We start from the raw sequence: 22,288 nt of genomic DNA, 5'->3' as shown, positions 1-22,288 counted from the left end.
TGAGGGATTTCTCCCGGTCCTTGTCCCCAGCCAGGAACCCTCGGTTCCATTTTCTGTCCCTGTGCGGCTGCGGGGGCAGGGACAGAGCGGCTCTGGGGGTGCCTGGCATCGGGCCAGCGTCACCGCTCGCCACAGGCACCGCTGAGATCCCGCGCCCCTGGGCACGCATTGCTGGGCTCACCTGAGCTCCCACCCGCCCAACGCCCCAAGGTTCCCCCTCCCTGGAAATGCCCCACCCGGGGCTGCAGCGTCTCAGCCAATCAAAACACAGCCAAAACGCGCCGCAGCCAATGAGAGCGCGGGGCGTTGAAGAGTCATCAGTTGTGTGGCGGAGCCTCTGAGATCGAGTCCCCAAAAGTGACGGCAGCCAATGAGAGCGCGCGGCGCTGCCGAGCCCGCCCTGCTCCGGACTGGTGCTGCCAGCGCAGCGCGGCTGCTTTGGGGCTGCTGCTCCCTGCCCGGCCCCGGCCATGGGGCGAGGGGCGGCAGCTGGGGCCCTACTGGTGGCACTGGTGGTGCTGGGAGCCCCCCCGACTGCGGGCGCGGAGCTCTCGGGTGAGCGGGGGGCGGGAGGCGCTGGGACAGGGGGGGAGAAGGGGAAAAAGGGAGCGAAGGGGGAGACCGGAATGGAGGGGGAGGAGGAGGGGACCCCCCAAAGGGAGAGCGGGAGGGGCTGAGGATTGGGGGGAGGTGAGGGAGGGGTGGGAGACGGTGGGAAAGTGGGGAAAAGGGGAGAGTGGAACCCCAAAACTAAAATGGAGGGGGCTAGGGATTGGGGGGAGGTGAAGAAAGCGTGGGAGAGGGTGGGGAAGTGAGGGAAAAGGGGGGGGGTGGGACCCCAAAACTGAGCCCGAGGGGGCCGGGGATTGAGGGAAAAGAGTGGGAAAGGGGAGAACGGGACCCCGAAAGTGATTTGGAGAGTGGCTGGAGGTGGGAGGGGAGAGGATGTGAAAGGGGAAATAGGGGAAGGGTGGGAAAGAGGAAATGGCAGCGTGGGCAGGAGGGTCCTATGGCGGCCGTGGGGCACAGGGGGTGGAGAGTGGGGATCCGGGGTGGCCCCTGGAGCTCTCGAGGTGCTGGGGGTGCACCCCTGAGCTGTGTCCTGCACACATAGGGGTGTTCCAGTGGATTGCAAAGGGTGAGTGTTAACTTCATTAACGGCACCGAGAGAGTGCAGTACGTGGAGAAGAACAGCTACAACCGGGAGCAGCTCCTGCACTTGGACTGCGACGTGGGGCACTTGTGGGGTTCACCCCCTTTGGGGAGAAGGTGGCCGGGTACTGGAACAGCCTCCCAGATTTCCTGCGGCCAAAAGGGACTGCGGTGGACTTGTACTGCCGGAGCAACTACGAGGTGGCCGCCGTGTTCCTCACGGAGCGCCGTGGTGATCGCGGGGCAGAGCGTGTCCCCTCAGGCCCTGCCCTGGCAGTGACCCTGGAGTCCCTCAAATCCTCCCTGGGAATCGCCCTCAGCCCTCCTTGTGCCCATCCCCAGCACTTCCCTCCGGGTCCAACCCAGTGACCCCAGTCTCTTCCATTCCATTCCATTCCCAGTCCATCCCAGTCTCTCCCAGTGACTCCTGGCGTGTCCATCTCAGCCTAGCGTGCCTAGCTGACCCTCAGCCAATCAGAGCACGTCTCTCTGATGACTCCCCTGTTGCCAGGCAGACCAGCAGCGCTGAGTGCCCCGCGCTGGACTCGGCCTCCCAGTGCCGCGCACGTCATTCCCAGTTCCTCCCAGTTCCGCCCCAGTCCCTTCCACTCCTTCTCAGCCCATTCTCAGTCTATTCCAGTTCACTCTAGGACCTCTACCCTCTCTCCCAGTGCCCCCCCATCTCTTCCAGTCCGTCCCAGTCCATCACAGTCCAATCCCAGTCTCTCCCAGGCAATTCCCAGTCCATTTCCAGTCTCTTCTACTCCATTCCCAGTCTCTCTCAAGGCCATTCCACCCCTCCCCTCTCTCTCCCAGTTTCCCCCAGCTGATCCCAGTGTGTCCCCGCTCTCTCCCAGTGCCCCTCACCGTGTCCATCTTGCTGGTGCCCTCGAGCTCCCAGCCCGGCCCCAGCTGCCTGCTCTGCTCCGTGGTGGATTTCTACCCTGCTGCCATCCAGGTGAGGTGGTTCCAGGGCCAGCAGGAGCTCTCGGAGCACGTGGTGGCCACCGATGTGGACCCCAACGGGGACTGGACCTACCAGCTGCTGGTGCTACTGGAAACCACCCTCAGTGCGGGCTCACCTGCAGCTGCCAGGTGGAGCATGTCAGCCTGGAGCAGCCCCTGAGCCGGCACTGGGGCACGGGGGAGCCCCTGGGCACGCTGGGAGAGCCACTGGGATGTTCTGGGAGCAACTGGGAGGGAGTTGGAGAGAGCCTGGTTGAAACTGGAGAGGGGCTAGTGGGTCTGGAAGGGCTGAGAAGGGATTTGGAGGATGCTGGGGAGGGTAGGATGGGGTTGAAGGGTACTGGTGGGCAGTGGGAGGGAATTTGGGTGCTAGGTGTAATTGGGAGGGATTTGAGTGGGCCTGGAGAGGCTGGAGGGAGATTGGGGATGGCAGGGGTTGGACTGAGGTTGTCCTGAGAAGAGACTGGGAGGAGTCTGGGTGTGTCCTGGTGGGGCTGGGAAGGAACCGAGAGAGGGTTCAGGGTCCCAGGGTGGTGGGAAGCAACTGGAAGGGGGTTGTGGGATCCTGAGAAGGATGGGAGAGGCTTTAGTGGGTCCTGGGGAGGCTGGGAAGGGACTGGGGGAGGTTTCAGGGGGTCCTGGGTGGGCTGGGGGTTACTGGGAGGGTGCTTGGAGGGGCTTTGGGTGCGCAAGAAGGTGAGGGGGGGTCTCAGGGATCGTGTCCCCCCTCTCCCGGAGTGTGTGCGTTCCCGCCAGGGCCCCCCAGCCCGGTGTCACCCCCTTTTCTCTGCCCACAGAGCTCCTGAGCCGCTGGTGGCCGCAGCCCCTCCCCGTGGGCTCGGGCCCGGCTGGGACCTCCCGCTCCGTCCCCGCTCTGCTGATTTTGGGGGGGTTTGTGTCCCCCCCAGCCCCACTGGCACTCACAAGAGAACTTGCTAACACTTTATATGAAGTTCAGAGTTATATACAAGCACAATACAGAATATGGAAAATTTTGAAAGCTACAACATAAGGCATCATTCTTATGGTCTTGATCACCACATGGCCATGGTTGCATTGCGGTCATGTCTTGGTCACAATCATCTCATGCTCATGGTCATGTCATGATCACGGTCCTGTCATGGTCACATTCATGGTCATCTGACTGTAATGGTCATCTTATGATCATGGTTGTGTCATGGTCTTGATCATCTCATGGCCATCTCATGGTGATGGTCATTTCCTGATGACCATTTCCTGATGACCATCATCTTATTCTCATGGATATCTCACTGTAATGGTCATCTCACAGTCATATCATGATCATGATTACACATGGCCATGGTTGAAGTGGTCCAGCTGGAGAAAGATTGTCCTTCTTGGACGTCCCGGCTGGCTATCCAGCACAACTAGCAATAACAAGGCACTATCCCAATCTCCGTGGTTTGGGACAGCACCTAAAGCAAACGGTCTATGCTATGACAGCAGCGCTACCTTGTGGTAGGACGTGGCTTGGCTTATGGCTACAGTCAGCAGAAAAAGAAGAGAGCGCTCCCCAGCTGTGGTGAATGCAGGTTTATTGAGTCCCAGGGGAAACTGACAGCTGAAGAGGAAGAGGGGGAAGTTGTAACAGCTTATAAGAAGGGAGGGAAACAAGCGAGGAGTCAGTCCTTGGACGGATAGGATTTCAGAGGGGAGTGGGATACAAAAGATTGACTTAGGGAGAACACCAATGGGGATAACTTGAGGTAACTTGAGGGTGGAGCCCTGGCCCCTGAGCCAATCACTCGACGGTCCAGCTGGAAGTTTCTAGAGAGCTCTAGAAAGAAGGCTGGGAGTGCCGAGTGACAGACAGGGCACCAGGGAGGGATTTGAGAAAGAAACATTAATCTCCAAGGCAACTGGGGAGGAGTTGGGATAACTGGCAGCACAAGGGAGGGAGGGGAGAACCAGGGCAGAACCATTACATGATAGGGGGGAACAGAACAGTCCAACTTATACAGACACAACCCAACATCTCCCCCTTTTTTGTTTAAAAAAATGAAAGGCCTAAAAAGAAGTGAATTGAGCTTGGTTATTGAATTCCGAGTCGGAGTAAACATCTGCAAACCAGGGGTGGCTCGGCGGGGCTGAAGCCCACTGATCTTCTTCTGCAGCCTGTCTATCACCTGATTGTCCACCATCTGATTGTCCATCATCTGGGCTCACCACCTGGTTGATGCTCAGAGTGGGTACCAAATTAATTAACAGTCTCTTAACTAATCTCCAAATGACGGAGGAGGCAATTAAAACTACAACTAAAATTAAAAGAACTAAAAGCACAGACCTTAAAATCGACCCCACCCAACTTGAAAGGCCCCATCCTGAGAAAATGTCCCCTAGCCAGTCCGATGTTTCTTAATGTCATTGACCATGTCTTGCATCTTCTTGATAGCACTTCTCATGTCCTCAGCCTTTGATGATAAATTGAGGCAGCAGAGGCCCTCAAATTCTTCGCAGTGGTGGTTGTGAAGGAGGAGCAGAAAGTCGAGGGCCGCCCTATTTTGCAATGTTGCCTTCCTTGTAATTTCTTCGTCTGATAGGAGGTCCGATAATGTGGCTGATATAAGATTGGCTTGTTTAGCCACCCAACACTCTAGGTGGGCCAATTTGCCTAGAGCCTTGGCTGCGGATACTCAGGGCAAAAACACAGTAACTGCAACTCCTTTTGGTTTAGATCAATGAATAATTTCTGAGTCACACTCTGGGTCAAGATTTCTAAGATCTCTTTTGGAACAGGCCAAATTCAGTGTGACATTTTTTAATATCCAATTATTAATTTGAGTTTTGTTGGAGGTAAACAGCGACAGCCGTCCAAAAGTGCAAGGGCCTCCGATAAGGCGAGAGGGGAAGCCTGCCCATGCTTGGTCTCCGCAAACCAAAAACACACCACGGGGTAGGGATAAAGGTTTGTAATCAAAGGTGGATGCCATATCTATATGGGCGACAACTTCATATCATAAACTGGCAGCATATTCTTTTTTGAACTGCCAAACTGATAGGAATAACTTATCTGGAGGGTTGGGGGTGAACATAAACTGAACGCAGAGGAAGGCGTTGGCAGAGCCGAGCAATTCGAATTCCAGGGGTTCAGAATCCAAAGGTGTCAGACCTTGGATTCTGTCCCTCCAGCCAATCATAGGATCAAAACCAGGACAACAGGCAACCTTTTGGGGCATCAGGGGAGCAAGGGAGGTAGCAAGGGGAGAGGGGAAATCATTAGGAGGGAGAGGGATCCCCACAAGGCAAGATGACATCGGGTCCTCTGCCGATGCGGTGTTAAGGCAGATGTGATCCTGGCTGAGGACTTTTGTGAGTGTCCTCCAGACATTAGCTTTGGGCTGAGGAACAATCCATTGGAACAAAGGACCAGTATGCGGTCACCAGAAGGATGACAGCAGCTTGAGAGGGAGCCATCAGGTTGGGGTCGCTAAAACAACAGAGAAACAAAATTAAGAAACAAGTTTAAAAACCTTGGTTCTGCCCCAGGAGGAGGTCTAGGTCTAAGGCTGAAGGGTTTGCACTTCCTCCTCCAACAGGCCTCCTCGACCTGTTGAGTTGAGTGCCACAACTCCGACTACCGGTGCTCTCCTTGGAAGAAAGGGCCTGACCCATTTCAATGGAACCCATTTCAAACCTGAGGGAGTGGACACGCACACGTATCCCCTTTCCCAGGTTACCAGGTAAAAGGGCCCTTCTGTCTTCCAGGTCTCCGGATCCTTGACTAGGACCGGAGGCCTCGCTTTCAGGTGCAGCTGTTCATGGTGACCAAAGTGCCTAACTATAGGGGAATTAAGGTTGTCAAAGGAGAAATTTAAAAAATTAATCATAAAAAGTGCCTTGGACAGTCGGACATGTGGGGACTCCACCTTCACTGCTGTGCGTTGTTGTTCCAGAACCTTTTTTAGGCTCTGGTGGGTCCTCTCCACCACGGCTTCGCCTGTCAGGTAATAGGGGTTGCCAGTCTTGTGCTCTATTCCCCATTGCTGCAGGAAGCTCTTGAGTTCTCTGGATTTGTACACTGGGCCATTGTCAGTTTTGATGACCTTGGGGATGCCCAGCACAGCGAAAGCCTGCACAAGATGTTTTTCTGTGTCGGCTGCTTTCTCCCCTGTACGGGCAGAAGCATAGACTGCACCAGAGAAGGTATCCATGGAAACATGGACGTAATTCAACCGACCAAAAGATGGGACATGTGTCACGTCCATTTGCCACACCTCACAACTAGACAAGCCTCTGGGGTTGACACCGGAGCTGATGGATGGGAGTTGATGGGACTGGCAGTGAGGGCATGTAGCCACAATCGCCTTGGCCTGTTCTCGAGTGATCTGAAATTGTTGAACAAGGCCAGGGGCATTTTGATGGAATAGCTGGTGGCTAATCTTAGCTTGGCTGAACACATCCGGGGGCAGGGCCATCTGGACTGGAGTGGCAAGGGCATCAGCTCTTCAATTGCCCTCCGCAATGAACCCTGGCAGGTCGTTGTGTGATCTGACATGCATTACGAAAAAAGGTTGCTCTTGGTGGCAGACCAGCGTGACTAATCTTGAAAGCAAATTGAATAAGGGAATGTAGGACACTTCCTGCAATATTGCATTTTCTGCCCTGGACACTACACCTGCAACGTAAGACAAATCTGTGACCAAATTGAACGGTTCAGAGAACCTCTCAAAAGCCCTGACAACTGTGTCCAACTCATCTACTTGAGGTGATCCTTCCACCTCAGTAACACCAGCCTCCCACTGCTGGGTTTGGGGATCCTTCCAAGTCATTACAGACTTGTGGGATGCTCCAGACATGTCAGTAAACATGGTCAGTGCCTTCAGAGGGGTTCGGCTCTGAACACTTTTTAATGAAAAGGAAAATTGAACGTCCTGATTAAAAATTTTGTGGGCCGGTCGATCAACAGCGATTCGGCTTGTGTAGCTGTCCAGTGCAAATTGTAACATTTCATTCTCTCGGAGCAGTTTGTCAAATGTGTCCTTTTTGAATTGGCCCGATTTCAATTGGATGGGGATGTGAATGCAGTCAAAATCACAACCTGCAAGCTCCCTGATCTGTGATCTTGCCTTGCGGATCAGTTCTGCCACCAGCTCTTGTGGCTGTGTCCTCTGGGACCTATGGTGGCTGAGGAAGATCCACTCTATAATTAAGAGACGGTCTCTTGAGCCTCGGTCCTTATCCTTGAGTGACTCGTCCCACTGAAAAATCACTCCATGGAGGTGTGGCAACTTTCCTAGAATAATAAACTTGAACGGCAGACCTGGCTGATATCTGTGGGCCTGCCTGGCCAAAATGGACTCTTGGATTTTCTCCAGTGCTGTCTGTGCCTCCTGGGTAAGTGACCTAGGAGAACTGAGCTCCTCTCCCCCTTTCAATAAATTGAAAAGGGGGGCTAGGTTGTCGGTTGGTATTCCTAGCCAAGGCCTTACCCAATTCAGAGACTCACACAACTGGTGGACGTCTGCCAAGGTCTTAATGTTAGTCTTTATAACTAATTTTTGCGGCACAATGGTCCGCCTGCTAATCTCTAAACCCAGGTACTTCCAGGGTGGCATCCGCTGAATTTTGTCCTGCTGAAGCTTGAACCCTGCAGCAATCAATGCATTGATTGTCAGGTCAAGCACATGAGTAAGTATGTCATCCGTCGGAGCACAAACAAGTATTTCGTCCATATAATGGAAAACTATAGCATCTTCCATGGCTGTACGTACTGGGGACAACAAGGAAGCTATGTACCACTGGCAGATAACAGGGCTGTTTTTCATTCCCTGTGGTAAAACACACCAATGGTAGCGCTTCCTTGGGGCTTCACGGTTGATGGTGGGGACCTGAAGGCAAAACGTGGGGCATTGTCAGGGTGTCGGGGAATTTGAAAGAAACAATCTTTTATATCTACAATTGCCAAATTCCAATTTTGGGGGAGCATCGTTGGGGACGGCATCCCTGGTTGGAGAGGACCCATGTCCTTAATGACATTATTAATTTGGTGGAGATCATGGAGGAGCCTCCACTTATCTTTGTTGGGTTTTTTGATGAAAAAACTGGGGAGTTCCATTCTGACATGGTCTCTACCAGATTACCCTTAAGTAGCTGCTCCTAGACGAGCTTGTTGAGCACCTTCAATTTTTGTTTATTGAGCGGCCATTGTTCCACCCATACTGGTTTATCAGATTTCCGATGCAGCTTCTGGGTAGGGCGCTCTTCAGCGACCACTGCCTGAAAAACCTGGGGAGCCGCTGGGAGGTCAATTCTGGCTCCCCACTGGGCAAGAAGGTCTCTCCCCCACAGGGGTTCTGTATATTCCAAAACGAATGGGCGTATAGACGCTAATTGCCCATCCAGCCCCTTAATTTGCATGATACTCTTGGATTATCTCGCCAATTGCATGCCCCTGACACCTTGAACGCGACCAGCCACATCCTGCAACTCCCAATGTGATGGCCATTCCCGAGAAGGGATGATTGTCACATCTGCCCCTGTGTCCAAAAGCCCTTGGAGAGATCTCCACCCCTCGAAAGGCAGCAGGTGATCCAGGGTTTTTCTCACCCCAAAACCTGGGCCCAGGCTGCTGTGTGAGGGAGATCTTGCCGAGGTGTGCAAGGCAGTTCTGGACCCCAGGTCATCTCAGGCACTGGGATGGCCTGAGCTACAACCTGGCCTTTGGGCAGGAAGAGGGGAGGGCCCTATAGAAAATTTCCCTGGGTCTGATGTTAAGAGACCCGGGACTATATTTACTTCAAGTGGTGTAAACTTTGTGTCTCCGACGACAACATACTTACATCTGATCTGTCACCAGTTACCTGGGCACTCAGGGCACACAGTTACCAGATGGAAGTTGGAATCTCTTAGATGGAGTGGTTCGGTCAGCTGCAACCTGAAAGGAACAGTTTTAGAAAGCGTGGTCTAGGTTGAATACAATCTAGACAAGTCAAGTCCGGTTTAACAAAGTCTGTTTCGGCAGTCCTGGTTTAGAATTGTCTCCTCCTTTCCCCTCCCTGCAAGATGCTATTAAACCCGCCTCATTTGTATCTTCACGCAGGGGGCACTGCGCTCAGAAACTAGTTTTTTTGTTGGGGGTTTCCCCAAGGTCCCTGCCCTTTCCTAAATTCTAAAAACTGGAGTCTCAGGGGGCAGTCGGGCATCCAGTGCCCAAGCTTCCTGCAGAGATGGCAGGGAGCAGTTCTCCTTTTCGACGATCCTGGGGTGCGGGGTCGCGATGGACGATTGGCCAAAGGCAGGGCTGGATCTACAGGTGTGACGTCCATGGTGTCAGCAGCGGCAATCCTTCAAGGTTGCGGTCGGGTTTTGTAGTCGAGGTCTCCTGGTGACAGCAAGACTTTGTGTGCACAAACTTCCAGCATGAGTTGCAGAGTGGGAGGAGGGTCCAGGGGTAAACTGAAAATGGCAGCTTTGCAAGCTGGGGTAGCATTTGCAGATGCCATCTCCTTGAGGATCTCCATCCTGGCCTCCTCACTCTGCACCTGCAAATCAACTGCCTTGCGAAGGCACTCAACAAAAGACACAAATGATTCTTCTGGATGCTGGAAAATTCTAGAATAGGTGAGATGAGGCGCTGCTGACCGCAACCTCAAGAAAGCCCTTTCTGCTGCCCTGGCAGTTTCTTTCAATGCCTCCGGGGGAATGGACCTAGCTTGGGAATGACCATCTGCCCAATTCCCCATCCCACACAGATGGTCATTTGAGATGGTCTCACCATCAAAATCAACACCAGTGTGGGGATTGTCCCAAAGGGAGGGTAGGATTCCCACCACCTCCTTTTTCCGTGCCGCCTCCCACATGACAAACTCCGTGGGGTTTAGCAGGCATGAAAAAAGGCGCCACAGGTCGGAGGGGGTGACTTCCGATTCTGTCAGCATGGCCCTCAGGATCCCCTGGAAGTACTCGCTCTCCCGGGAGAAATCCTTTTGGGCCTTGCACAGCTCTTTGATGATGTGGTGGGGGAATGGGGCCCACTGGGCCTGGGCTCTCCCCTCCCTCACCTGGTGGTACATGACCGGAGCAACTGAAGGGATGGAAACCGGCTCCGGGTCCGGGTCTCCACCCTCCTCCCAGCGAAGCATGGGAACCAGAAGGCGGGGCGTGAGAAGGGAAGGGGAGTGGCTGGAGGACTGGGCAGGGATGTCAGATGTTTGGGTCTCCGCCCCAAGGGAGTAGTCAAAGGGCGGAGCTTCATAGGAGGGAGGAGAAATGGGAGGAGCTGCAAACCCAGCCCAGTGATAAAGCCTCTGATCAGCCTTATCATAAAGCAGAGCAATAGGGCTCAGGAGCTCAGTCCCTGAGTAGGGACCGGGTGCCCGAGGCTAGCTCACTCATGCCAATGCCACGGGGCTACCATCTAGCAAGCATGGTGATTATCAGCTCTATAGTGATTAACAAGCTCTCAGGATTTCAGCCCTGCTTGCTAGGTAGTGGTGCCCCAGCCTTGAGGTTGCAGCAGACGGAGAGAGAGGAGAAGGAGAAGGCACAGGCTGTTCCACGGAGATGGTTTTATTTGGGGAGGTCCATGAAGGGTCTCTGCTCTTCTTCTTTCTCCCCTAATGGGGTACAGTATGCTTCTTTTATAGGGTTGGAAAGGATCCAAGCTTGACCAATGGTAAGAGGTTAACATGACATTGCCTTAAAGGGTTACAGAGATAGATTAAGGGCGGAGGACAGGGAAACAGAAATTTTCTTTTGCTGCTTCGTTTCAGCATTCCTGTTGTTCGTATTCTCCATGGTGCTTTTCCCAAACTTATGGGGTTTACTGCGACTCCACTTTCTGTTTTTACAAAAAAGGCGTTTGCTATAGTTCTTTTGAAACAGTGAACAAGGCACGAGAGCATAGCTAACACAATAACAACTACAAGGAGAATCAACAACATTCCCTTAAACCAAGGATGCTGCCCATCCTGTTAATCCCCATTGCCCGAAAAGTTCATTGACCCAGTCTGGGATTTTCTCTACTTTCAAGTCCTTCACAAGATCTTTCAGTTTCTGGATGTTCGCATGGATGGATTCCGAGCGTGAAGAGAGGTTGAAGCAGCACATCCCTTCGAAGTCTTCACAGTCGTGTCCATGGGCAAGCAGCAGGAAGTCGATTGCTGCTCAATTTTGGAGCGAAGCCTGTCTTGTGGTTTCTTCTTCCTTGAAGAGATCACTCAAGGCTGCAGATGTAGCATTAGCTTGTTTACTGAGCCAGCACCCAAGGTGATTGATTTCACCGAGGGCTTTAGCTGCAGCTACCCAGGGTAGGAACAGGGAGACAGCAATCTTTTTTGGTTTATTCCGATCGTATAATTTAGGATCACAATTTCCATCAAATTCAGTGTAGGACCTTTTTTGTCATTTGATTCGCTTTCTTTTTTCCAATTATGTAACAGGGTGATGTTTGGAGTGAGGGTAGAAAGTTTTCCAAGGGTACAGGGACCTCCCTGGGGTTGGGAGGGGATCCCAGCCCATACTCTGTTACCACAGATGAGAAACATTCCCTTGGGTAATACTTTGGGATGGAGAGAGGACACGGAAATCACACGAGCTGTGTAATTGCACCAGTCATGAGAGTTATAGGCTTTGTTAATTGCTGATATCTCTTTTCGATATGTGTTTTTGTTCTGGTCAGTTTCTGGCCAATTGTTTTTTGGATGTCTAAAGTAAAATTTGACACAGTATGTGGCCTTGGAGGACCCCAACAGATCCAAATCTTGGGGTTCCTCTTTAGCATCGGGCAGAATTTTTGTCCACTCGTTCCAGGTATCAGCCACATTGGGTCTCTTACCTGTGGTGCGGAGGATCTCTGAGTTATAGACAGGCCAGTCATCTGCTACAAAGGGAATTCCTACTAGACAGGTGGAAAGTGGATTATCAATGCTTCCCATGGACAAGCACATGTTGTCCTGTTTTAATGTTTTTGCTAAGGTTACCCAAACATTATGGCTGGGCTGTGGGCTAATCCAGCCGAAGGCACGCGGTACGGTGAAGAACATCCAGGCAGCAGTGAGGACAGCAGCAACGGAGATATTTTTCATCTTTGGGCAGGAATAGGGCTTCTGATAGGGAATCTAAGCAGAATTTGTTATCTTTATGATGAGAGGGTTTTCTACCTTGTTCTTTTCTGTGTTCCCCTCCTCCCCCCCTTTTTCTTTTAATTTCTAAGCTACACTAAGGGAGGAGGAGTGGGTAGAAGGTTAAGGGGTTTTAAAAGGTTAGGGAGAGGGAATAACAGGGTTTTTTTAATACAGAAAACCAGTGTAACAACACATAATTCAGAGAACACTTTTGTGTTAAGGCTATCTATGGCCTGATGCAGCAGACTGATGTTTAGCTTTCAGTTTTGTCTGCTGTCTTGTAATGGGGCGGTCTGTTCTTGTGCTTGTGGGTATTCGGCGATGTCTTCGTCTCCAGGCAGAGCTGGTTTGGTTTTGAGGTGGTCTTGTGTTTGCCTCAGGAGCGTTCTTGCCCCCGTTTGCAGGAGTAGTGTTCACAGTGCCTAAATATGGCTTTATGTTTTTTCCTGGGAACCACCTCGGACCGGCTGGTAGTAGCACGCACGCATATCCTCTACCCCAGGTGATCAGCTGGTGAGGCCCAGAAATTTGGTGTGTTTCAGGGTCCTTCATGAGCACCGGTGTTTTCTCAGTGAGCTTTGCTTGGGTGGTATTTGCAAAGTGGCGAAGTATTGATGGGTCAGGCTCTGATGCTGTACAGTTCAGGAAGTTGATGACGTAGAGAGCCTTGCAAAGTCTTTGCACTGGAGATGTGATTCTCGTGTCTCTGTTCTGTTGATCGAGGACTCTTTTGAGGGTTTGATGTGTCCTTTCCACGATGGATTGTCCTGTGGGGTTTACAGGTATGCCAGTCTTGTGTGCTATTCCCCATTCATTGAAAAACTCCTTTAACTTGCAGGAAGTGTAGGCTGGTCCATTATCTGTTTTAATCTCTTTTGGTACACCCAGGGCGGCAAAAGCGAGGAGAAAGTATTTTATTGTGTGCAGTGTGTTTTCTCCTGCATGTGATGATGCAAATACTGCTCCCGAAAACGTGTCAACCGATACATGCACGTATTTTGATCTTCCAAAAGGTGCGAAGTGAGTTACATCTGTCTGCCACAGCTGGCAGCTACTCAGACCTCGGGGGTTGACTCCTGTCCCCATGGATGGTATCTGATAGTTCTGACAGTTCGGACATGTAGCAACAATAGCCTTTGCCTGATCCTTTGAGAGCTTAACCATTCTCATAAGGGCAGGTATATTTTGATGGAAAAACGCATGTAACAACTTTGCCTGGGCAAAGATGTTAGGAACATTAGCAGTTTCTGCTGCCATTGCTAATGCATCCGCTTTCCTGTTGCCTTCTGCAACAAAACCTGGGAGGTCTGTGTGTGACCTCACATGCATTATATGGTAAGGTTGCTTTCTGTGTGAGATTAGGTGTGTTAATTTAAGCTGAATCTGTGACCAGATTGAAAGGCTCGTTTTTAAACTTTTCAAAGGCTCTGACGACAGCTGCTAATTCTGCGATCTCTGGAGATCCCTCCACTATTTGTATGTCGGAGCGCCAATCTTGTGTTTGGGGGTCTCTCCATGTAACCATTGACTTGTGGGAAGACCCTGAGCCATCTGTAAAGAGGGTTAGAGCCTTGAGAGGTTTTCTACTTTGTATTCGTTTTGGAATCAAATGGAAGGTTACATCAGGGGTAAAAAGTTTGTGTTTTGGGATCTCCCCCGGTGGGAGAGTGCCCAGGGTGCAGACGGGAAACGACTCCTGTCCCTGAGCAGAGGGAGAAGCCCCGGGGCATGAAGTGAGCACGGCCCCATTCCCTGTCTCCGGCACTGCCGGGGTAGGAGGTGCAGCTGGAAGGAGGGAGGCGTTGGGGGAAGGCTGGATTTAAGGCTCTTCACTTACTTCTCATTATCCTGCTCTGAGTTTTTTGAGTTCTCTGTCAGAAATCTCTCCCCTCCCCCACTCATCCACAGGGGTTTGGGGTAGTTTTCCCTTTTTGGGGGAAATCAAAGCCATGCCCTGATGCTCCTAATTAGGGGTAGGAGAAGTGAAGCTTCAGGGCTTCCCGCTCAGCCGGAGCCACCGAAGCCGCAGTGCCGGGAAAGCCGTGGCGGGAGGTGCGGAGAAGTTTGTTTGTGTTTTCAGCTCAATCCCGCTCGGGCCCGGGCCCGTTCCAGGGCTGTTCCTCATCTCCGGCTCTGCCCTCACGCAGCCCGGGGGGCCCTGAGAGCGCGGGGCGAGGCTGTGCCGTGTGCAGAGCCCGCCCCTGGCTGCGATTGGGCGACGGTGCCGTCAGTCGTGGGTCTGGCGCGCTGATTGGTGGGATCGGGGCGGGGCAGGGTCCCGGTGGCGGCCTGAGGGCGGCCGTAGCTCGGCGGTGGCGCCATTGGCGGAGCGTCTGTGCGGGCCGGGGAGCGGCGGCAGCGGCCGGAGCGCGCTGAGGCGGCGGCGGAGCTGGGAGGCGGCCGCAACGCAGGTGGGAGGCGCGCTGGGTTGTGCGGGGGCTCGGGGCTCGCTGCGGGCCTCGGGGGCGGCAGGGGGCTCAGGCGGGTTCGTTGTGCCGTGTCCGGCGCGTGTTGCCGCTGGCGTGAGGGCGCTGCGGGAGCGGCTGCCCGCGGTCTCCTTGCGGCCGCTGCCTCGGCAGGAGCCGTTGCCGGAGCAGCGCTGGCTCGGCCCGGTTCCTGTGGCTGGGACAGAGGCGGCTGCCCCGTGCCCGGGGCTGTGCGGGGAAATTCACATGGCCGGAGGTTTCTGTGCCCCGAGGAGACAGAGGAGTCCTGTACAAGTGACTTTATTGCTGAGCAGAGAGAGAGGCCGTGGTGGGGCGTTTGCCGTGCGCTCTCTGCCATTGTTGTAGTTCGCAGCCTCCTTTTTATCTTCATTTTCCCGGCTGTGTCTCCTCTCCCTTTGCCCACTGGCTGAGGTACTTGGAAGGTTCAGACCTCCCGATCCGCCAACTGCATGTCCTCGTTAACATGCACCCCACTTTTGTAGAACAGCCGATATTCACGGCTCTGTTAAGTCTTTACTCTTCTGGAAGTTCAGGAGTACAGCTGAAGTTCGGTCTTTGTCTGAGCAGCCGTCCATGTCAATTAGTAACATTTTTTGAAACTTCCCGGAGGCTGGTCCATGGTGTTGTAGGATTTGTTCTGGTGGGCGTTGATGTTTTTCCCATTGTTTGCACTCCCTCAGGAGCCAGGGCTGCATCAATTGGCCGATTTTTTGTCATTTAAACATCAAATACTTGGATTCCCAGCTGCTTTCCTGAACTTGTGGTAGCAACAGCCGCCGTGCTGTAATGCACCCTATATAACTTAGACAGTGGCAGCACATGTTGGAGTGGGCAGAGGGATGATTCCCCCCCACTTTTTAAAGTGAAGTTTTCACAACATTCTCCGTTTGCTGTTTTCCTTTGCAGCTTCGCCCGTTTCTGTTGCAGGGTCAGATATCCTCACCCTGGGCTCTGCCTTGAGCTGTGCAAATTCCATCAGTGCAAGCAGGCAGAGCTTGGGGTGAGGGGCAGAGGGAATCAGCCCAATTCCTGCCCCAGGCAAGAGACCCAGGTACATTGTCCAGGCTTTGCCCAGCAGTGTTCATTTGCATTTCTAAAGCTCCTCTCCAGGCTGACTAGAACCAAAGCTTCTCTTCCAGGGCAGAAATCTGGTGACTCCCTTGTTCCTTTCCCACCCACCTTCCCTTGCTTTTTATTTTTCTGTTTTTTAAACAATATTCTGTTAACTGTTTATCAGTTACCGCGTCTCATTTAAGCCTCTTCTAGTTTTTCAAAATGCATCCTAAAGGTGAGCGTGGAGAAACCCAGACCAAAATTGTGCCATCACTAAGAGACGCACACACACATACCCAAAAAGCCTCTACTTCTCCTAAGAATAAAAATTGATTCTGACAACCCTGACCCAAGTCTTACTGACCAAAAGAAGGATTATTAAGAAAAAAACATTCTAATGTTGTAATCTTCTCACCAAAACGGTGGGAAGAGCCAAAACTCTCCAACGTTCCCAGTATCAGAGAGTCAAGGCATTACTTGATTCTGGCCAGGATGTGCAACAGAAATCATTTCACACACACATAGCCTGGTTGTACAGAGAAAATTGTTCAATGACACGTGAGTTTTATTAGATTTTTCCTAAATTTTATACCATCCAAAACCCATAGAAATCCATTGGTTTAATGTTCATTGCTTCCAAGTTGTGTAATTTTTAGTATTTGGTTTCCTATTAGACCCGGATTTCTTCCCCTCTGGAGTTAATTAGCTCCACACTCCTGGATTTCCTTCTCAGCCTTTTCCAGACCAGGTGTCTCCAGCTGTGCCGGGGGCAGTGTCTGGGGTAGCTGTTGGTTGCTGTTTGCTGCTGGGCGTTGATGTTTTGTTGCTGGTCGTTATCTCTGTGGGTGTCTTTTGGGTTATTCCCAGTCTGTGGAGATGTTGAACTCATCTCCATTGAGTGCTGTAACATCCCTTAAATCCCTTTAAAATTCCTTTCCCCAAGGCAAAGACAAACCAAGCCTGAGTTGAGAAAGAAGATTTAAAAGAAACGAAATCGGTACATTTTGCAGCCATGCAATCCCAGTCAGCCCAGTGTGTGGGTGTGAGTGAGCCCCAGAGTGGAATTGTGCCGTGGTGCTCCCCAGCAGCTGTGGCAGTGCAGGCCCAGCCAGCGCTGAAGCTGCAGCAGTGGCAGCAAGGCTTGGCCGCAGTGGCTGGAGGTGCCAGAGGAGGGTGGCCAGGATTTCCGAGGGTTTGAGCAGAGGATCTGTGGGCAGGCCCAGGGGCTTGGCCCGCTGTGGAGCCCTGGCTGCTGCTGCGTTGCCTTCAGGGCAGGCTCAGTGGGGGCTCCCATGGTCCTGCTGCAGGCGGGAAGTGCAAATCTCCGGGGCTTCAGAGCCCCTGAGGCCAGGCTGAGGGGTCCCCCCCCCCCCCCGTGTTCAGCTGTGCTGGCAGCTGTTTCTGGCCTCAGGGACACTTGGCATGGGCCCCTTGGCCACCAGTGGTGCTGCTTTGCACTCCTTAGGCAGGAGCCGATGTCCTGGCTGGGTGTTGGCAACAGCAAAGTCCCAGGGCAGGCTCTGTGCCAGCCCAGCTTCCTGTGGGAGAGATTTCACAAGAGACAGGATTCTGGCCACGGACTGCCTTAAATGTACATCCCTTATCTCCACCCTGCACAAGGTGGAGAGTTACCAGGGTAAGGAATTCCAGACATCAATTCCAGGGGAGGTAATTGAATATCTGCCCTGGGTTTGGTTCTTCTTCTTGCCATAGCCAATGGCAAAAGCTGTACCCACGGCATCTTGGTTTTTATCACCAGCTTCCAAAAGTGTTTCTTTATTTCTCCTGACCTGAGCTCAGGGGGTGCCAGGGGTTATGGAGGTCCCATTGTATTCCTAAAGTTGCCATAACCCCCTGAATGATCTTTCGAGTAAAATTAGTTCTTCTTTCTGAGTCTATTGCTTCCACAATCCCTTCTCTAAGAATTGTTCTTTTAGAAATTTCGTAATAAGTGATGCAGAATGCTGAAGCAGTCAGAATTACTTTTGCCCCCCTGTTAGGTGCCATGGTGTCAGCAGAAGATATTGAAGCCTTCCTGCTCAGGGCATTTCAGTGCCAGGCTCTTACAAGCACCCACAGCTCCTTGGGTTGAGCTGAGCATGGGGCGGTGACCTGCGCTTTGTCTGATTCCCCTTCCTTCCCTCCCCTGGAACAGGCTGTTGCTTTTAGACACCACTTGTCCTGGTTGCTTCAGAGTACTTTGGAGAGGCTCCCTATCTAATTTTCCCTATTTCCCTGGGGCTGCCCACACTTCAGGGTTCACTTCAGCATAGGCCTGGCCAGACGTCTGACTCAGTGGTACAACAGAACTGGCCTCTGTATCACCTTTTATAATATTAATTTGTGTTCCAAATTTAGCGATCAAATCCCTTCCCAGTAAATCATGATAGCAATTAGGAGCAAATAAAACTTCATGCATTTCAAATCCATCTCCCAGATCTACTAATAGTGGTTGAATAAAACCATACATCTTTCCCACTTATGCCATGAATAATCAAAGACATTTTTGGCCTTTTTTCCCTCCCTTAGGTTTAAGATTCAGAGTGGATTGAGAGGCCCCTGTGTCCATCTGAAAATGCCTCCTCTCAATGCAGACCCACCTGAATGTTCTCAAGGGCTCCAGTGTGGAGGGTCCCTGGTGTGATGGGAGCTGTGACAGCCCTGCCAATCCATGTCCATCACGGGGTGGACTTGCTCGTCCTGAGGTTGCTGCTGTCTGTGGTTGCAGTGTCCTTGTGCCCTGCAGCTGGAGCCCTGATTCCTTGCCAGGGGCTGTTTGGGTGGGCTGTCCCCTGGTGAGGAGGGCAATGCCTCTGCCGGGTGCTTGTGGCCGAGCCCGTGCCCTGGGTGCTGGGGCCCCCTTGGGCCCTGGGGTTGATCCCTCAGGGGCTGTAGGAACTCTGCCCTGGCCTTTGCCTTCAGCTTGGCCTTTTGCTGCTCCCTTCTTGCATTCACCTGCTGGGCCTTTGTGCCCAAGTGCTGCAGGGCCTTCTTCTGCCCCTCCTGCAGCCCCCCTCGGTGCCTGTGGGTGTTTGTCTTGCTTTACAAGACAGGCGTCTACTTGGGAAGGCAGAAAAAGCCTCTCTTGGAATGGAGAACGCAAACCCCTTCCCTCTTAATTTTTAGGATAGTGAAATCAAGGGTCTCTCAGGCAAAGCTATGGGAATAGGAATACCAGTTCTTTACTAGTGTGTAAATAAAGCAAACAAACAACCACAGCTCCGGCAGTGACAACAAACAGAGCCCGGACCCAGTCCCGGCCTTTCGGCTGCGGCGCTTTCCCCTTGGGTGCAGTTCCGGGCACGGCCGGGAGGGGGCGCTGGTGGCTCCCGCGGGGCAGGGCAGCGCATCCCTGCCATGGGAACCTCTCTTAACGGAAATAGAGCAATCCTTTCATCTAACTCTTTCACTTTTTTCCCTTCTATAGCCTTTCTCCTGTGTTTTGAGGAAGAATTTGGAGAAGGCTGCCTTTTAACTGAGCTCCTAGTGTTTAGATAAGGTGCTTCCCGTAGAGAGAGAGTTTCCCTGAACAGGTGGAGCTGTGATTACCAAGGGGATGTAACTCAGAGCAGGCTGGGGTCAGGGGAGGATATCTCGCCGAGGCTTGGTGGGAGTGTGGGCAGGGTCTGCTGCCAGAATCGGCAGAGGGGGATCTTCCCGTGGAGACTAAACCAGAGCGTGGCAGCCCCCACATGGCTTATGGCAGCTGATCCGGCAGCTCCCGGCAGAGAAAAGGCAGGTGGGAGACCCCGGCAGCAGCAGCGGCGGTGCCCAGCGCAGCTGGCACGGGCAGGGCAGCCGGGGATGGGATGGCTGGGACCCGCCCTCGGTGCGGTCGGCGCGGTGACCTCGGCCCACGCGGCAGGACAGAGCAACCCCCATCTTCCCCAGCATGGCCGGCAGAGCGGCCGCGGGCCGGGCAGTGGGAGCAGGGCACACAAATTCACCGCCAGCGCCGGGGCAGGTGGAGCTGCCCTGGGCAGTGAGCCCGCACCTGGGATGGAAACCGGGGCAGGCGGAGCTGAGGCGGGCAGCGAGCCGGGACCCGGGACAGGCGCCCCGGCCGCGAACGCAGGGGGCAAGAGCTGCAGAGGATCCCACTCTCTTTCTGACTTTTCCTCTTGTTCCCCTCCCTTTCATTTCCCCTTTTTCTTTTCCTGTTTTGTCTCGGGGGTTTCTCATACTTTAAGGATTTTTATTCTCCTAAAATCTCCTGTCTAACCTATGGCATATTCTCTTTCTTCTAGATTAAACGGGGTTTTTTTGCAAATAAATTCAGAACCTAACAAATCTAAACTTGTGCTTGGATACTTTGATAGGGTGGATGAGGTAACTCACGACCTCCTAATGTTGTTTTTCTCATTACCTTTTTATTATACTTTGGCAAATTAAGCATCTTTCAGTTACTTGTTTTGCTACTCCAAAAATCCCAGTGAACCCATAGTTCCTTAGAAAATGATCACACAAAGCTTGATTACCCCAGTGGGTTTTCTGATGCATGTCTTCTAATATTTTCCTAGAAGCACATTTTACTAAGTAATTGTCTTCCATCAAGAAGTTTCCATTTCCCTGATTTATCTTTTTCACTTCCTGTCTTGTTTCATTCTTTTTTCTTGGCTTCCCTAAACATTGGAATTTCCAGTTTTTCCTCGTTTGGAGTTAATATTAACATAACTCACTCAGCTCCATTTTCTGCTGCATCCTTAGCTTTGTGATCTGCCCCCAGTTTGCCCAGTTTGCCTCTCCTTTGGCCCGGGCCGGGTTCCCCCTGCCCGCAGCGGCTGGGAGCAGCCAAGAGCCCCGCGCTGCCCATCCCGACCTGTCCCGGCTCCATCCCCGCTCCTGCCGCGGGCTGCGCGGGCTGCGGGAACGGGGCACCGAGGGTGTGGCTGCTGCTGGGGGAGGAGGAGGAGGCAGGGAAGGGCAGGGATGAAGGGGGAGGAGGAGGTGGGGTTAGGGAGGAGGAGCAGGGGGAGGAGGGATGGAAGAGGAGGGATGAAGGCGGAGAGAGAGCAGTGATGGAAAGAGGAGAAGGAGGTGGGGTTGGCGAGGAGGAGGAGGATGAGAAGGGATGGAAGGGGAGGGATGGAAGAGGAGAAGGAGGTGGAGATAAGACAGAGCAGGAGGAGGGGGGATGGAAGAGGAGGAGCAGGAGGAAGAGGAAGAGGAGGGACAAAGGCGGATCAAGGATTAGCTGAAGGAGCCGCGCTCGATCCCTGCCTGAATTCGCAGCCCCCACCTGTGGGATCATCGCCCCCCCATCGCACCGGTGAGCGGGGAGTGGGAGCTGGGCCCAGATATCCCTGGGGGTCCCTGGCTTGGGGTTTTTGGGGAATGTTTGGAGAATGAAGAAGTCCAAGGCTGAGCGGAAAAGGCCCCTTGGGGGGACATTGGGGGGTGCCGGTGCCATCCTGCCGGTGATGCCCTGGGGGGATCTCCTTGCCCTTGTCTGTAGCATGGAGGCAAATCCCATCCTGTCCTTGTCCTTCCTCCCCCAGAGCAGGAGCTGAGCATGGAGAGCAGGGAGGACAAATCCCCGCAGCAGAACCTGGTGGCAGAGACCGTTTTGAGCGACTCCACGGCGCAGGAAGCCAATGGGGAGGAAAAGCCCCAGAGATGCTGCACGAGGAGGGGCTGCAAACGCAGATGGCGGGGATGTGAGGGGGAAAGAGCCAGCCTGGGCCGGGAAGGCGGCCAGAGATGGAGCCAGAGCTCGGAGCTGGTGCTCCATGAGCAGCTCCATGATGGGGAGAAGCCCCACACGTGCGTGGATTGTGGGAAGAGCTTCAGGTGGAACTGCGACCTGATTGTGCACCAGAGGATCCACACTGGGGAACGGCCCTACGAGTGTGGGGAGTGTGGGAAGAGCTTTAGCCGGAGCTCCAGCCTAATCAGGCACCAAAGGACCCACACTGGAGAGAAGCCCTATGAGTGTGGGGAGTGTGGGAAGAGCTTCAGGTGGAACTGCGACCTGATTGTGCACAAGAGGAGCCACACTGGGGAACGGCCCTACGAGTGTGGGGAGTGTGGGAAGAGCTTCAAGTGGAGTTGCGACCTGATCAACCACCAGAGGAGCCACACTGGGGAACGGCCCTATGTGTGTGGGGAGTGTGGGCAGAACTTCAGCCGGAGCTGCCACCTAATCCAGCATCAGGTGATCCACACTGGGGAGAGGCCCTTCGAGTGTTCCGTGTGTGGGAAGAGATTTCAGACCAGCTTCCGTCTCCTCCGGCACTTTCAGAGTCACACAGAGGAGAGGCCCTTCTGCTGCCCCGAGTGTGGGAAGGGATTCAAGCACAACTCCACTCTTGTCAAGCACCGGCGCATCCACACTGGGGAGAGGCCCTACGAGTGTCCCCAGTGTGGGAAGAGCTTCTCACAGAGCTCTAACTTGACCAGACACCAACGGAGGCACCGGTAAGGGAAGCCCTGCGAGTGCCCCGAGTGCGGAGAGAGCTTCGTGTGCTGCTCCAGCTCCATCCCCCACTGGAGGAGGCACTTTTGGCACAGCCCTGGTCACGCACATTCCCTGTGATCCATGTTAGGAACACACCTGGCTGCTTCTACTTTTCGTTTCGCATTAAT

At 53.2% G+C, this 22,288-nt stretch overlaps 2 protein-coding genes and 1 pseudogene across 5 annotated transcripts in view; 2 read left to right on the top strand and 1 right to left on the bottom strand.

The window, feature by feature from the left end:
• The window catches only part of LOC143695915 (uncharacterized), a 243,196-nt gene that overhangs the window by 765 nt on the left and 220,143 nt on the right, over positions 1-22,288 (top strand). The window contains 1 exon segment of the mRNA XM_077191112.1: positions 21,410-22,120. Coding sequence (XP_077047227.1) covers positions 21,410-22,120 — 711 coding nt within the window.
• The window catches only part of LOC129132039 (uncharacterized), a 286,230-nt gene that overhangs the window by 207,094 nt on the left and 56,848 nt on the right, over positions 1-22,288 (bottom strand). The gene's annotated exons all lie outside the window — the stretch shown is intronic.
• On the top strand, positions 409-2,688 carry LOC143695969 (class II histocompatibility antigen, B-L beta chain-like; annotated as a pseudogene).

The sequence above is a fragment of the Agelaius phoeniceus genome, chromosome 27 (genome assembly GCF_051311805.1).
Source record: "Agelaius phoeniceus isolate bAgePho1 chromosome 27, bAgePho1.hap1, whole genome shotgun sequence".
Taxonomy (NCBI): Eukaryota; Metazoa; Chordata; class Aves; order Passeriformes; family Icteridae; genus Agelaius; species Agelaius phoeniceus.
The sequence above is the reverse complement of the archived record's forward strand: the minus strand, read 5'-3'. Positions and strand labels throughout refer to the sequence as shown.